The 15,135-nt window shown below is 45.1% G+C and overlaps 1 protein-coding gene across 4 annotated transcripts in view; it reads right to left on the bottom strand.

Annotated features, from left to right (window-relative positions):
- Positions 1 to 15,135, bottom strand: part of raraa (retinoic acid receptor, alpha a) — a 149,044-nt gene that overhangs the window by 16,005 nt on the left and 117,904 nt on the right. For all 4 annotated transcript variants that reach the window (XM_030400692.1, XM_030400690.1, XM_030400689.1 and 1 more), the window contains one exon: positions 442 to 590. In XM_030400692.1, coding sequence (XP_030256552.1) covers positions 442 to 590 — 149 coding nt within the window. The remainder of the gene's footprint in view (positions 1 to 441; positions 591 to 15,135) is intronic.

A 15,135-nucleotide genomic window follows, 5' to 3' on the forward strand; every position in this document is an offset into this window, starting at 1 on the left:
GGCACGTTGTCACAGCTGATAGGAGCAGCAGCTACACTTGACAGATGACAAAGTTTCACATACTGTACGTGATAAGAGGCATCTCCATGTTATCTTTACAATGTGCAGATATGGCGTTTAGATGCTGAGGGAGGCGGTTGCAACTCGTCCGGCTCAATAAGACGACTGATAATGTCGGTAAATGATTCCCCATGAAAAAGCAGCCACTTTTGACTTGTTTCCAACCTCAGCCTCTAGCGCTCAACACTGGAAAAACACCAAAAGGATGTGAAATATTTGAAATGACGTGCCTTATCATTTGATCAACTCAGTTCAGGTTGTGAAGATCTTTGTGTGCGTGTGTGTGTGCTTTTTTTTTTCTTGTCAAATTCACATGAAGGTTACAAGATTGACCAACGTCTTGCTTGCTCGGCAGATTCAGAGGAAGGCCAGGAGTCTCACCTTGCAGCCCTCGCAGGCGCTGACACCATAGTGGTACCCTGAGGACTTGTCCTGGCACACAAAGCAGGGCTTGTAGACGCGGGGCGGCGGGGGAGGCGAGGGTGGGCTTGGCACTATCTCCTCTGAGCTGGTACTCTGGGTCTCTATCGCTGCGGAGAGGAGAGAGAGCAACAAGAAGGGGTGAGTGAGCGCTAACAGATGGATTGATCGATATCAGCAGGATAAACACAAATCCTCACGTGCACACTCGCACGCGGATCTCGAACAACCCCTCGGCCCAGACAGATACACTGCTGACAAGATCCAATACAAATCACCAGAAGGGGGAACTTACTGCCGTGTTTGAAGAACAAATAAAACCGCAAATGCAAGGACAACTTCTTGATTTGTGGCGTTTTCAGATCCGCCACAGGAAAGACACCTCAAAATACCTTCAGAGCACAAACACTTTTTTCTCTCCCTCTCTTTCACACGCGCGCACACACACACACACACATGCACACACACACACACGTGGATCATCAAAGCAGCAGTGAAACCAGCCTCTGCAGAGCATTCTTATTTACTGCTGAAATTATGGCTTGTGCGTGTGTGTTTTACAGCACGAGGCTGCTTTGCTAGCAGCGTTCAAAGACAGGTTTTCTCCTTTGATACAAGGCATGGAGTTGTGCTTTTTTTATTGTTTTTTGTTTGTTTGTTTATTCCCAATTGCACAGTCTTATGGAGGATGAATGCTTAAAAATACGAATAAAGCACCAACTGTACCAATAAAAAGCAATGGATATTGGGAACAAGGTATATATAATAATAGGCATAATTCTCTCCGCCTCTGACCGAGAAGGACAGGCCTTTGTAACTTGTTTACCCTGCCAACCAAATTCAGTTAAACTCGTATTTCCTCTTATTCAATATATATATTTTTTTATGTCATTAGCCTATTCAACAGGGACAATTCATGTAGCCACAACCAATTTGTAGTCCTCGTCCCTGGTTAGGCTTTTAAGGAAACACACGTAATACAGGAACTAAAACAGACAGACAAGCAACCGCTACAAACAGTGACTATGACTAAACACAATGATAAAGACCAATGACTACGAATAATAACAGAAAAAAAGAAAGGATAAAAAAAAGAAAAGAGAAATAAAATGAAAGACAAACGAATATGTAAACCCATCGGACAAGCAAACTCTGCGTTCATCCAATAACATGACAAACCAAACAACATTTGAGCGCTCTGTGGGCTCCTGTATTTCTTTTTTTTTTTTTTTTTTTGCTGCTTGTAAACAAAGATGTCTGGGCTTGTAGGGAAGTACCCTGCTGTTGTGTTCATGTAATATGTATTGGACTTTGACCTCAATATCCTGTGTGTTACAAAACCTGGCTCTTTAATCAAATGTAAGAACACACACTCGCAGCACAGGCCTGCACCCTGTGAACTACGGCTGATGAAATGATGTGCACTATCCCTGATAGCTAATCGGACCATTCTGAGCCAGCACGCGTGTTTATAACTTTAACTAGTCTTTAGTTTATATTTTTCAATACAGGTGCCAATAAGCAGCCTAAGTCTTGACATTGTTTGTTTCTTTTTCATTTAAAAAAATATGTAAGAATTTGCCAGCTGTTGGATTCATACTACCATCAAATATGGGCGGCATATCACCAGGGCAACTGCTAACTGCTGCTGCTGTTCATTCATCCATGACTGTAGCTATTGTAAGCTGAGTTAGCCGAGTTAGCCATGCAGCTAGTCGGGACCACCCTGGCATTGTTGGTCAAATTTTTAAGTGTGGCACCCTCAATAAAATTAGCAACTTGTTAAAAATTAAAAACGTATTGATCTAAATCTTATTCAATACAAGTATACTGTGAAATATTTCGTGTCTACATGTTTTCCACACCGTTGCTCCACCCTCCCAGCACCATCAGCTCAACAGACGAGGGATGGGGGTGGTTGACAAGCAGCTCAGGAGATACCTGCAGCTCAGTGCTCGAGTGTAAAGAAGCCATCTATATTTAACGGAGTGGGCTAGTTCAGCAGGCCCGTAGTGCACCTGGGAACACACACTCCACCCGAAGCAGACAAACACTGACACGCAACTCTAATCACGCTGCTCGCTGGGAAACACAAAGTAAGGATGAAGTTGTTCTCCCTCTGCCGTCCTTCTACAGCGTCTGCGTGCTCCGATCTCCGTGTGCACACAGCAGGTGGTGGAAGGGGAAGATTACATTCAGACCAACCAAAATAAACCAACCTGATGCCTAGATATGTTCCTGGAAAAGATAACAGACACAAGCACCGTACACCAAAACCTAGCCTCCGCAAAGCCTGCATGTTATCTCGAACAGCATATCCAAGAGGGTTTCAGGTGACAGGGACAGTTAAGCTAAACAGCAATAAAGCTCACATTGCCTGACACCTAACAGCGACACCCAATCGGGGCTCGGGATATTAAGACATTTCATTTATGGACGCCCAGATGTCATATCCCACTTTCACACCAGCGACAGCCTTTTAAGCTTTTAAAATAAATGAAAAATGTGTTCTGGAAGTTTTTTGTTTTTTTTTCGCTGTTTGAACAGAACATTCTTTAGTTAGATGTATTTACAAATGCAGGGGGAACTGGAAAGAGAGAAACTTTTAAGATGACGAAGGGTGGAGGAGGGAAGCTGGCACAGAGAGACAGAGAACTGTGATGTGTTTGAGCAATAAACAAGGGAAGAAACACGAAACAGATGAAGTGATAAAAACAGTTAACACGCAGGGAGTGAAAGCTAGACTGTATTACTTTACTTGCGTTCCTCCCTCGACCACTCAGACTCATCTACACACCGTATTGAGAAAAAAGTATCGAGAAAAATTCAGAACTTGTGCGAAGCTCAAGTGCAAGCTATTGATTTCCGCAGGGATTACAGGAAAGGAGCGACAGATCCAAGCGAATGCTAACGCTCAAGGCAATTCTGATGCCGATTATCATGAATCAAACTAGAGCAGTTGGTTCATGATAAGTTTTGTTGATCAACAAAAATTAATCACCGCAATCACGCATTTTGATGATTTAGAATTTTTTCAAACAAAATATTGTAAAGTATTTACTGTTTCCAGCTTCTAAAAAGGTGCAATGTTTAAGAATTCTGGTTAAAAACATTAAAAAATTATCAACTGAATGTGAAGAAACAACAGTGCTGATGTTTGCATGCTAACCAGCCAGCCCTGGGCCTGAAAACCTCCGTCTCTCAGCTGTCCAAAGATCCTGTGCTAACGGTGCAAACACAAACACTGGCTACAGCTCATGGATGTGTAAAAAGAATAGTTAGCACACATATCTGGTGATAAGCTCCCCTGTTGTTTGTCCGAAAAAAAGCAATTTGAAGATTTTGAATGAGCATTTTTTAATCATTTTTCTACATTAATCCGGAAATGAATTGGCAGATTTATTGACAATACGAATCACTGTTAATTGCAGCCCTAAATTATACCGTTTTCCCCGCAAGTTATGCAAACAGCAGTAGAAGGACTATTTATGAGGTTGAGGAGGAAAACAATTCATTCACACAGTGAGAGAGTGCCCTTCTTGTTGCTATTTTATTGGTGTCATCACGGGCCAACTCTGCCCATGCCACTGGGCAATGCAGTCACCACACGCATGTCAAACAAATTAAACTTAAATAGAGCGGCCCTTACATAACATGGCATATTTTCTCATTAGCAAAAGAGAAAAGAAAAGAGAAAAAAAAAGCCGTTCACACTTTTCTGCCTCTCTTGATGCGGACTGATTACGGCGCTGCATTATTAGTGCGACCACAGAGCCATTCATCCACATTAAAGCTGCCTTCATTAGAAACGCACAGACAAACAGATGTGTCACCCACCCACACGCATGAACATAAAAATTGCATCCATGCCCATGTTGACACAGGCTGAGGGCTTTCCTGGAGCCATTAAAAAAAAAAAAAAGCCTCATCGTTTGGACACACACACACACAAAAACACACACACACACACACACATACACAGAGTCTTAATGAGAGCACCCATGGAAATCTGGGACACAAGGACAAGAGTCTGTAAGGGGGCTGGCGACTGTAATTAAATACAATGGCTGGCTTCTGGAGCCTTGTCAAGCCGAGGCATGGAGCAAAAACAATGGCAGGCCTGTGGACAGAGAGGCAGAGAGGACGGAGCTACTTAGGCCTTCAGCAGCCCTCACCCAGGCATTATTCAACACCGGTCTGCATCCAAGCTCTGATCAACACTGAGCATCATACAAGCCTGCCTATTGTGTGCTCCGCATATATCATACACTGGAAGAACTGACTCACACTCGCCTGGAGAGCTTCCCCTCGATATCCCTGCAACATGTTAACACTGGAAACTTGTGAGTCTGGCAAGGTTTCCAGGCCAGAGCCCCTCCAGAGCCTGCAAAGTCACCACGGTAACTAATACTGGAGCTCCAGCTAGAATATCATTCCTTAAGCCAAGAGAGGGCTGGAGCGAGGAGACAATAACGCCTCGCTTTGCTCAGGCACAGGAACACAGTAAGGAGTAACTGATAGGGAATCTATTGTACTTTGGTTGAGGAGGTGAAACACAAACCAGACACACTGTACGGTCACTGAATTGTTTTGAGGCAGACAGAGGGCTGGATTCAAGGCTAAAGCCCGGCATGTTGTCGGACCAGACTAAGAATAAACAGCACAGGCCGTCAGGTGCAACCAGCCAAAACAACCCTGACACTGCACCGCGTCCAAACAGCAAAAGTCCATTTAGAGACAGTTGTGTCTGTCTAACATCTGACCACAGGCTATAGCTACATTTAAAAGGACTGCATGTATTAAAATGACCCTTTCTGATGGCCAATTTGGAATCAACCTGCAGTTAGCACGCTAACCAGCTAGACCTTGTGGTCCAAGGCCCCTATGCTAGCGATGTGAGCACACAGAGCGGGGAAACTCAAGTCAATCAATTACCCCAATCATATTTTTCTTCATTATAATCATAAAAATAAATGTTATCATGTCAGCGCATATTGAACCACATGTAGGCCGATATCTATACATCTGTGATAAGCCAATACTGCGACTCTTTTACCAGTTATTAACTGATTAAAACGATAGTCATCTTTTTAAAGCAAAACAAGATAAAAAAAATAGCTGGTTCCGTCTTCTTCAATGTAAAGATTTCCGTTTAATTTCTTCATTAATCATTGCTAATGAAGATTTCTGGAATCATGGGCTGTTGTTTGGACCAAAGAAGCAACTTGAAGACGTCACTTCATCGACAATGCAAATAGTTGCAGCCCCATTTCTAAATGTCAAAGCCCCTCGATTAAATCTACTTAGATCCTTTGATATTCACATTCACACACTAGTATCATCTCCTCATGCCTCTCGTGTGTGCGTGCACTGTAAGGGTGCACGTGTGCAGGACCCAGATATCTTAATAGCTTAATGTAGCGTGGTGTTCTCGAACTCGGAGCCAAAGCACCGGTGATTTAATTAAGTTCAAGTGTGAGTGGTCTGTAATGTCGCTCTTCAGATTCACTTTGCATACATCATGAGCCACAAGTGCACTTAGAGAGGAGCCGCGCCCTCGCAGCCACATCCTCCGTAAGCAATTACCGCATGCCGAGACTTAAATGGACAAATATGCACAAGACTGAAATGAAATCTATTCCGATGATGAACTGGCCTGAGCAGTAATACTGACATAAGATGGCCTGGCTAACATCAGCACTTCAAAGGCATCGCGACCACAGACGCTCTCACAGAGACACACAAGCCCACCGGCGGCTATTATCAAGCCTCCAGACTCGTCTTGTCTCGGCCCAGTGCGGCAGAGCAGTTCTCGAGGTTCAGCTCTAGGTTAGTCCTCTGAGATTTGATTACCTTCATCCCCACTGGTTACTGGGCCCAGCTGTGAAGCATATTAATGAGATTTCACCATCATTAGGGGGAAGCTAACTGCATTAGCAGGCTGGCTGCTTGGCCGGCTGGCTGGACTGTGGTGGAGGAGAAGCGGAGAAAATGAAGGCGAAAGGAGGAGAGGGAGGGCTTTGACAGGGTCTTCCACTTTGTTGAATCCTACTCCATCATGGACCATTGTGTCCCCCTGCCTTCTATTAGGTTATTTGGACACACACACACACACATGTTCCCCATGTGTAAGATACATGGAGGAACATATAGAGGTCCATTTGTCTTTCCATGCAGTGAGTGTGCCGGAGAGGAGACACCAGACAGACCACCGTGCCACAGGCTGCTGCATTAAGGCCCGCTTTGAAGTCTGCTTAAAATAATGAAGTGGGACGGCCAATGGAACAGCCTCGGGGATAGAGAGTTAGAGACCGCCTCGCAGAGCCCTGCTAGTGGTAGGCCAATGTATCATGCATGTCCATAAAAACGACTGGCAGCAACTTAAGAGCTTTTAAGTGCAGCGAAACAGACTGGCATCACTCATGCATGGCGCTTGACTTTTGCTAAATATTCAGTTGTTATTTCTGGTTTCCATGTCAGGAATGTTGGGTAAGCAGCAGGGAAAACGATAAACACACACACACACACACACACACACACACACACACACACAGGAATGCTTTGTCAGCACTCTTCAATTACTGAAGGGGGAAATGGGACTGTTTCCTTGCTTACAGGGAAATCCTGCCATTCTCTAACTGAGCGTCAGAACAGCTTTCTGCTTAAAATGGATGGGGGCTCCGTTCGCCGCTTTCACACTGATTACTGACAGCAAAAGCCACGCATCTGAATATGAGCTAAGGGCGTGAAAGTGTGTGTGTGTGTGCGCGCACAATCACATGCTTGCAGGCGCACAGACTGACAGCTGTAAAGAGAGCGACAGTGGGGTGTGTTTGTGTTCAAACATGGAGTGTGAACAGTTATTGGATGGGAGAGGGGGAGGAATCTGGCGGTGGGGCAGACAAGCATAAGTGAAAACACACGCACACACACACATAGAGGAAGGAGCGCTTGTGGAGGTTAACATGGGGCAGGAGAGCAGACAGCGAGCCTCACACCTTCCATATTCACCGTAACTAAATCCAGCCTTTCCAACCCCGTCTCCCGCCACTTTCCATCCTGGCACTCTCATCGTCCCATTTCTCTCCATAACCTGCATCAGATAGCACGCAGCAAGTCACAAGAAGTGCTCTTTTTTTACGTTTCGATATCCTTCCATCCGAGGGCAGGTGGGTTTTAGACTGAAGCACTGAATTTCGACTAATGTCACAAATTCAGATTTACACACACACATATCAGACAACGCACTGAAATTAAGCTGGCTAAACCAAGAAAAACACGCTTATCAGTTATCACAATAAAGTAGCTGCAAAGATATGGAGAAACTGTTGTGATTATTTTGAGTGACACCGCAATTGCAAAACGGACAGAATGGTAATTTTTGCATCAGTATTTGCATATTCACTGAAAAATATCAGGATAACTGTCACGGTGGGAATTTTGTTTAAAACATGCAAAAATTGACTAAAATGATGAACAGACTGTGACTGAACGAATAAATTACAGTGTTGACATTATGTCAAAGATGTCTGTGTGTTGTGTTGTAGAGATATCTAGTGATGTTAGCATGCTAACCAGCTAGCCTAGGCCCATCCTACCACTTTGTGCCTCAAGAGAGATGATAGTTCTATTGTATAGTTAAGGCCTCAGTAGGTTGGAGCTGACTCATGCCTGACTGAGAAAGCAGGATAACTGCATGGCTAACTGAGCTAACTTGTTAACAGTAGCAACAGCAGTTAGCGATTCCTTTGTTGATATGCTTCCCCATTCTTGTTTGAATTCTGTGGGAGGGGAATTCTTACATATTGCACCTTTAATTCTTTGTGTTTGAAAAAGAGTAGGTGTAATTTAATCAACAATTAAACCAATTTAAATACCACGGTTAGCTGAACGGCTAGTTAGTCCCTTCGCCTGGTGTAAATAGGCATCGTAGAATTAATACAATACTAAGTGCTTTTGCTCTCAATCGACTTGCGTAGGTGCTCTAGAAACTGAAAGCTGTTTGTAAAATGTTCTCATATACACTATGATGTCTGCCACAGCTGGCACAAGGTCTTCAGAGTATCCAGTATCAGACACAGCAATGTCAGTATCTGGCTTATCTTCCACCTGAAGATCAACAACAAATCACAATGGATCGTGATTATGCAGTTTGTTGTGCCAGTAGGCCATCTGTCAGCGCTCACACCCACTCATATAATGTATGTTCAACACCATACATATGAATGTGTGTGCGAGTCTCAATGAGGGCGAGTAAGGAGGATTACTGAGGATCCCCCTGCCTTGCTGTGCTCCACCTAAGCTGCTGCATGTCTAGCTTGCAGTCTACCTTCTGTATTAGAGAGAGGGGGAAAGAGAGGGAGAAGGAGAAGGAGGGGGACAGAGAGGAAGAATGCATGGAGATACAGCTGTGCTGTCACTAATAATGAGTCTCCAAGCTTTCTACAATAATGGGAACATACTCGCAGGATTTTAGGAAAAATCGCGACCTGGTATGATGTATTGTTTATCGTAATATATTTCTTACTTCATGCGTCTGACAATATGACACGCTTAGTGTAAAAGAAGGAAGGTCACAGATAAAACTGAGAGCTTACTCTAATTCTGATTTTGATTTTCTACAGTGAATAACACATCACTTCCACTTAAGAGGGTATGTTGTGGTCTACATTTCAGAGAAATGACAGCCTGCCGTTTTGCAACCATTGCAGATGTACACATTTTGCAAACAGAGCAGAAATTGTTCTGACAGTTTGAGTTCCTAACAGGACTGCTCAGTATACTATGGCTGACCAAATAGTGATGGCTCCAAATTGAAGCCAAGTAACTCACCAGTCTACAGCAGGAAAAACACATGGATGAATGATAGATGAGGGTCCGAGCAGAGGCCGAAAGGGCAAGGCAGTGCAGAGTAAGTAGTCTGGCTTGCCTGTTATGACGATCCCTCCTCAGCACAAGGAAATGGTGAGACAGAAGTGGGAAAACACCGGGCTGTGTGTAACCCATGGCATGTTTGCTTCTCCTTCAACCGTTGACTGCTTTTAGGAAACACGGCGACCTAAATGTGCATCTGCCTGTATGCATATTTGAGCATGTTGCGTGACGTGTGTGCACGAGAGCCTGTGCGTGTGAACCCTCAGCGTGTTCTTGTCTAGGCCACGTCTGGTTTTTATCAGCGCAGCGGCCCCCACCATGTTCCCAAGCCCTTCTCCAGGGGCCCAAGATAACTTCCCTCTCCATGCTGCCAGGCCTCTGAAATAACAACACACCAGGTTTTCCTATCACTGCTAACCCAGCAAATGGAGACGGAACTGAGAACATGTGTGGACAAACTGGAGCAGGAGGGGGGGGAGGGGTGGCGAGCGGAGCCAGCAGATGGCAAAGGTGAGGTCTACTGGGGCTCGACTCGGAGCAGCAACTCCATGATAAGCACGCTGACTGCTTTATGCTGCTGAAGTCACATGCTGGCTTAAGTACAGCTGATAGTGATGTAATTATGAAGAACAGAATTCACGGGACATGGTGCACTATGTAGTTTTTGGGAAGAACTTCAGTCAGAAGAGATAAATCTTCATTGACTGATCTTCATGCTAAAAAATCTTCATGATAAAAATACAACACAGCTTTATTCTGTTTTACTTTGTCGGTATGTACTGCAAGACCTTTCAAGGTATCTTAACCAACATTTTCAAGACTCATGAAGCATTTGTGGTCACACATAAACTGTTGTTCTGCCCACAGCAGTCAGTGAGTGTGATCATGAATTCTGATGCCGGACAAACAAATGATTGTTGTCATCTCATCTCAGATTTTTGATGCACATGAAACAGCAGACTAAGTTGAAAATCAAGCATAGTTCGAGGATTAGGTTCAAATTCAAGCATAAGCTTCAAAACTGAACGGTTAAAACCAAGCATTTTCCAAAGTTTTAAGCGCTGATTTATGGCACAAATGCTATAAATCAAATACATTTCATACATCCGATGAGCACTCCAGTGTTCATAGATCTTATTGACGAAAGAAAAATTTTAAAAAAACAGCCGAAGGCAGCTACGTTGCTGGAGAGAACCACAAGTTCCCTGGCAACAGTGCTCCCTCGCAACCCTGAGTAACATGGTGTAACTCTACCCAGCAGCTGCCTATGCCTGCTGACTGACAGCGGGACTATGTGAGTTGGCACTTGCCCCAGGGTGACTGGAGATATTTGGCATGAGCTGATGGTGTGGGACATGGTGGTGGGCACAAGGGGGCAAAAGGCAGCCCGTGTCGGCCAGAGGATGCCAGGATGTGGACAGGCACGGCGGTGTGTTTCAGCAGCCTGTAACACGTCACACTAGGGTGTGGGTATGAGCACTCAAACACATGATATCCAAAGTAAGAGGGGATTCTCAATGTACATTTGGTACATGGCAGGTCTCTCAAGAGGGTCTGGCAGGCTGTGCTGTCAATGTATGTGATTTTTAGTGCATTAGTAGGAGCCCCAAAGCTTCGTGAATGAGCTACAGACAGGGAATTTAACTCAATGAGAGAAGAAGCCCTATGATTAGCAAGCCTTTTCCGTGGCTGATCCACGACAAAAGCTGGCAGTGTTTGCCCACAACAAGGCTGCCAATGGACATTAATTTTTACTAGCTGATCACACGCATACAGCTGCTGCACACTATCAGCTGAGCGACATCTCTGACCCACATTAAGAAACGGAGGCAGAGCAGGACAGCAGAGAGCAGGAAGAGACGGGCTGCGAGAGAAACGGATAAAGATAGAGAGGAGGAGAGAGCATCTGAGGAGAAAGAGGAGCCGAGCTGAGCGACAGGACCGGGGGAGGAGTGTGACACGCAAGACAAACATTTCAAAGGCAGGCCCCAAAATAAAAGCTGTGCACACCGCCTGGCATGTTTGCTCCTAGACACAGTCTTCACAGCGAGAACAGGAGAAGGTGTAACTGCGGTGTAACCTCCCTTTGTAAACTCTTTCAAAAGATTTTCATCCAAAGTATCTGGAACTTTTGGTCTAACAAACTACTTTTCAGGGAACTAAAAAGATAAAGCTAAACTAAAATGTTGTGGTCTGCGTTTCCATTGTCACACAGAGGAGGTAAATTAGTCTCCTGCCGTATGAGGAAACAGCTGATGGTGCACATCATTTTTCTGTATGGCTAGTCAACACGGTTAATTCCAGGCTGATGCGTCAAAGCACAATCAATTACAAAACAAGCTGGTTTGGGGATGTAGATTCCTTAGATGCAATATGTACGACCTGTAAACTAACTAAAACGTCAAATGTCAAAGATTTCTATGTACAGCGTGGTAGAAATATCTGCTGAAGTTAGCATGCTCACTAGCTAGTCCCGGGTAGGAACACCCCTTTTTCTTGGCGGTCCAAAGCTCTCGCGCTAGTGGCCCACAGTCCATAGGTAGTCTGGTTAACTCCACGGCTAACTGTGCTAACAAGGCTAACAAGCTAACCGTAGCGACAGTCCTGTAAATAAACAGAATATGGTTAGCGACAGTTAGCAGTCACTCTGGTGATATGCTGCCCCTATTTGTTGGAAGAATGAATTCAACAGTTTGCCAATTCTCATGTACTGCACCTTTAAACAACAATAACTGAAATAAAATGCTGCGAGTACTCGACCAGCCTGCCAAGCCAGGACTTTTCGGGGGTCCCTGGAACGTAATCTAGATCCCGGTCCCTACAGTGGAAACTGGGCTGAAGTGAATTAATGCACCCTCCCTGGAGTGACTTACAGCTGTGAAACCTTTTGACACATGATTTGAGATCAAGGTCATCACTGGATCACACACACACACACACACACACACACACACACGAGTGAAACCACAGCCGGTTACAAACCTCTCTTTAATGTAACCGCTCTGACTGTGAAAACAGCTTCATGAAACATTAAGCCTCTCTTTAACAGAGTACCTGCGCCGGTTAATTATAGAATCGTGCGTGAGTGTGTGCGCTTTTTTCCTTCTGTGTTAACAAACTACACTCATACATACTAGGAACCGGGAGGGTGCCAAAGCAATACTAACCCTGGTCCCTACCCAATCCTAAAACCCACTGCGTGGTCCAACAAAAAAAGCCTTTATGGTTTACATTGTCTTCTGGCTGATGCTCTTTTTTCACAGCCACTTAGAATGAGTGAAACAGCCAAATAAGCTTCAATTCCCTCTATTCCTGTAAAAAGAAACCAAGGTCAATGACATAACAAGCGACTGGTAATAAGAAGTCTACGGGTGAGGCGCGCGAAAATATCCTCGCGACCTTGGAGTAATCCTAAAAAGGGAATGGAACAGATACAACAGTGGTTGTGAGAAGATACGACAGTGATAGCGGAGCGAAAAGTTACGTCCTTTACGAGCATCGCAGCAGAAAGATTTAGGACGGATGATTTGAATTAGTGGGGAAATCATGAACACATTTCTGCCCCTCAGCATTTAAAAAACAATCACAGGTGGAGAAATACTGGAAAATGCATTTCATACCCCCATGATTCTGTCCGCCTGGGCTGAAATTACATCCATACACATTAACCAGGGATCTATTCATCTTTATTGAGCTGAGTGCCACACATAGTGTTTGAAGGCCAACAGCCCTTCACGAATGCTTATGCTCGAGTGTTTGCTCTTCACTCACTCTAACAGAGAGGTTATCTGACCATTGATACCCGCTAATCCAATGTGACTGGCAGCATTCGAGGCCCTCCGTTCTTAAGCGCATATTTAACAGAGGAGGAAGCAGGTCATAAATATGGAGGGGAGCAAAGGGCTATTTGCATTAGAGGGCTGAAGTGGACTTGGAGGGGCTGGGAGGAGGTGGAAAGCAAAAAGGGGAGAACAAGGGATCAAGAGGGACGGGAGAAAGAGAAGAGGCTCATGAGGATCTGGGGAGGAGAAGAGAGGATCACCAGGGACGGGCTTTGTCATGTTAAACTGCCTCTCTCGACTCATGTTCTCCCGTTCCCCTCCTCTCCCTCTCTCTGTGGACGACACAATAGTCAATCACAGGGGAATAGATTACGAGGGGTTTGATCTTCTCGGCTTCAGAGCGGGAGCATGACGGAAGTGGGGGAGAGGTCGCTGGTGCAGGGTGTGTGCGTGACTCCATCGTGTTCAGCAACACTAAATGTCGTGCCTTCCCCACCAGAACGCTCCTCTTAAAACCCAGACACCCGTTTAGGTTTGTCACTTTACGTGCTCGTCAAACGTGAGTTAGAGCTAATAGTTAAACTCGCTTGTAATTTACCACCGCCTTCAAGCCTAGGCAGGCCGACGTGCATTCCTCTACTGTACATGGAACCCCATAATGACAACAGTTCCCTTCATAAATTAGCCCGACGTACCGATGTCAGGTTTTGAGTTGAAAGCATATTATTGTGGATGTAAGTGGAGGTATTTTGCGAGGGTGTGGATGAGACACTGCAGCAGGCGTGCCATTATCCTGTCACGAGTCTGTTAAAGAGCTCAATGATGCCCTGGACCCGGGGGGGGGGTTACTAGGTCAGCGCAGGGGTTAAAATGACCTTAGGACCTCTAGGAGACAGCTGACATATTTAGAATAGCCAGACGAAGAGGAAAACAAGCTAGCCGCATGCACGACGATGACTAAGAATCTTAACCAACGACCACTCTGATCTGCCTTCGTTTATGCATATGTAAACGTTGCACACCTGGGCTGTTTACCCCCCGACATGTACCTATACACTTGGCTTGTGGTGCTCAAAGTGGCAAAATAAATAAACACATTTGAACAACAGCAATGTCTCTTTACAGAAAACCGCCTGGTAACGAAGCTAACCAAGCGAGCTAACATTACGCCCTTGACGATTACATTCAGCCTCTCGGTGACTAGATGCACGCTTCCTTCCCACTGCCGATACAAAGAACCATCTAGTTTCATTACATTTGAGAGAAGCAGACGTATCCAAATCGCAGGAACTTTGGGTTGAACGGTCCCTTTAAACACCCCGGCCTCGTCGCGGCGCGGCCAGCCACTGCTCTCCTGCTCTCCTGCTCTAATGATGACCGATGACACACATTTGATTCAGCTGTCTGATCTGTAGTGTCAGGGGGCTGCTTAGTGGAAGATTTGGGCAGAGTGAAGGGGAGAGTGGGTGGGTGGGGAAATGCAGACTCATTTGTCTTTAGTGTCAGTGCTAATGCAAAAAAAAAATATATATAAATAAATACAATTTTAAAAGTGAGGTGCTCGTCGATAGCACCGGGAGGTTAAGTTAGCTCAGTGCCTAGGAAAGATGGCTGATGAGAGCGGGAGGAGTCATCAAGGGAGCACAGCGGGGACGTTAGCAGAATTTAATGAAAGACATGTTTAGCTTCCTCAAGAATGGTTTGTGCTGTTCGCCCTTCTCTCTCTGTGCCTTTGTGTGTGTGTGTGTGTGTGTGTTGTCTGTGCCTCCACAGACACTAATTTCCTGCATGGATCCCTGACCTTTCAGTGTAGCCTGGGGGGAGCCATTTGATCATGACACACACACACGCACACACACACAAACGCACACCATTTCCTGTGATATGGCTGCCCACCAGTGAGTGGACTGGTTTTAGCGAGACAACGTTGATCCCTCCCTACGGTGTCGGGGCAAAAAAAAAAAAAAAAGGAGGTCATATCGATAAATTGTTGATATCA

The sequence above is a fragment of the Sparus aurata genome, chromosome 20 (genome assembly GCF_900880675.1).
Source record: "Sparus aurata chromosome 20, fSpaAur1.1, whole genome shotgun sequence".
In the NCBI taxonomy this organism is placed as follows: Eukaryota; Metazoa; Chordata; class Actinopteri; order Spariformes; family Sparidae; genus Sparus; species Sparus aurata.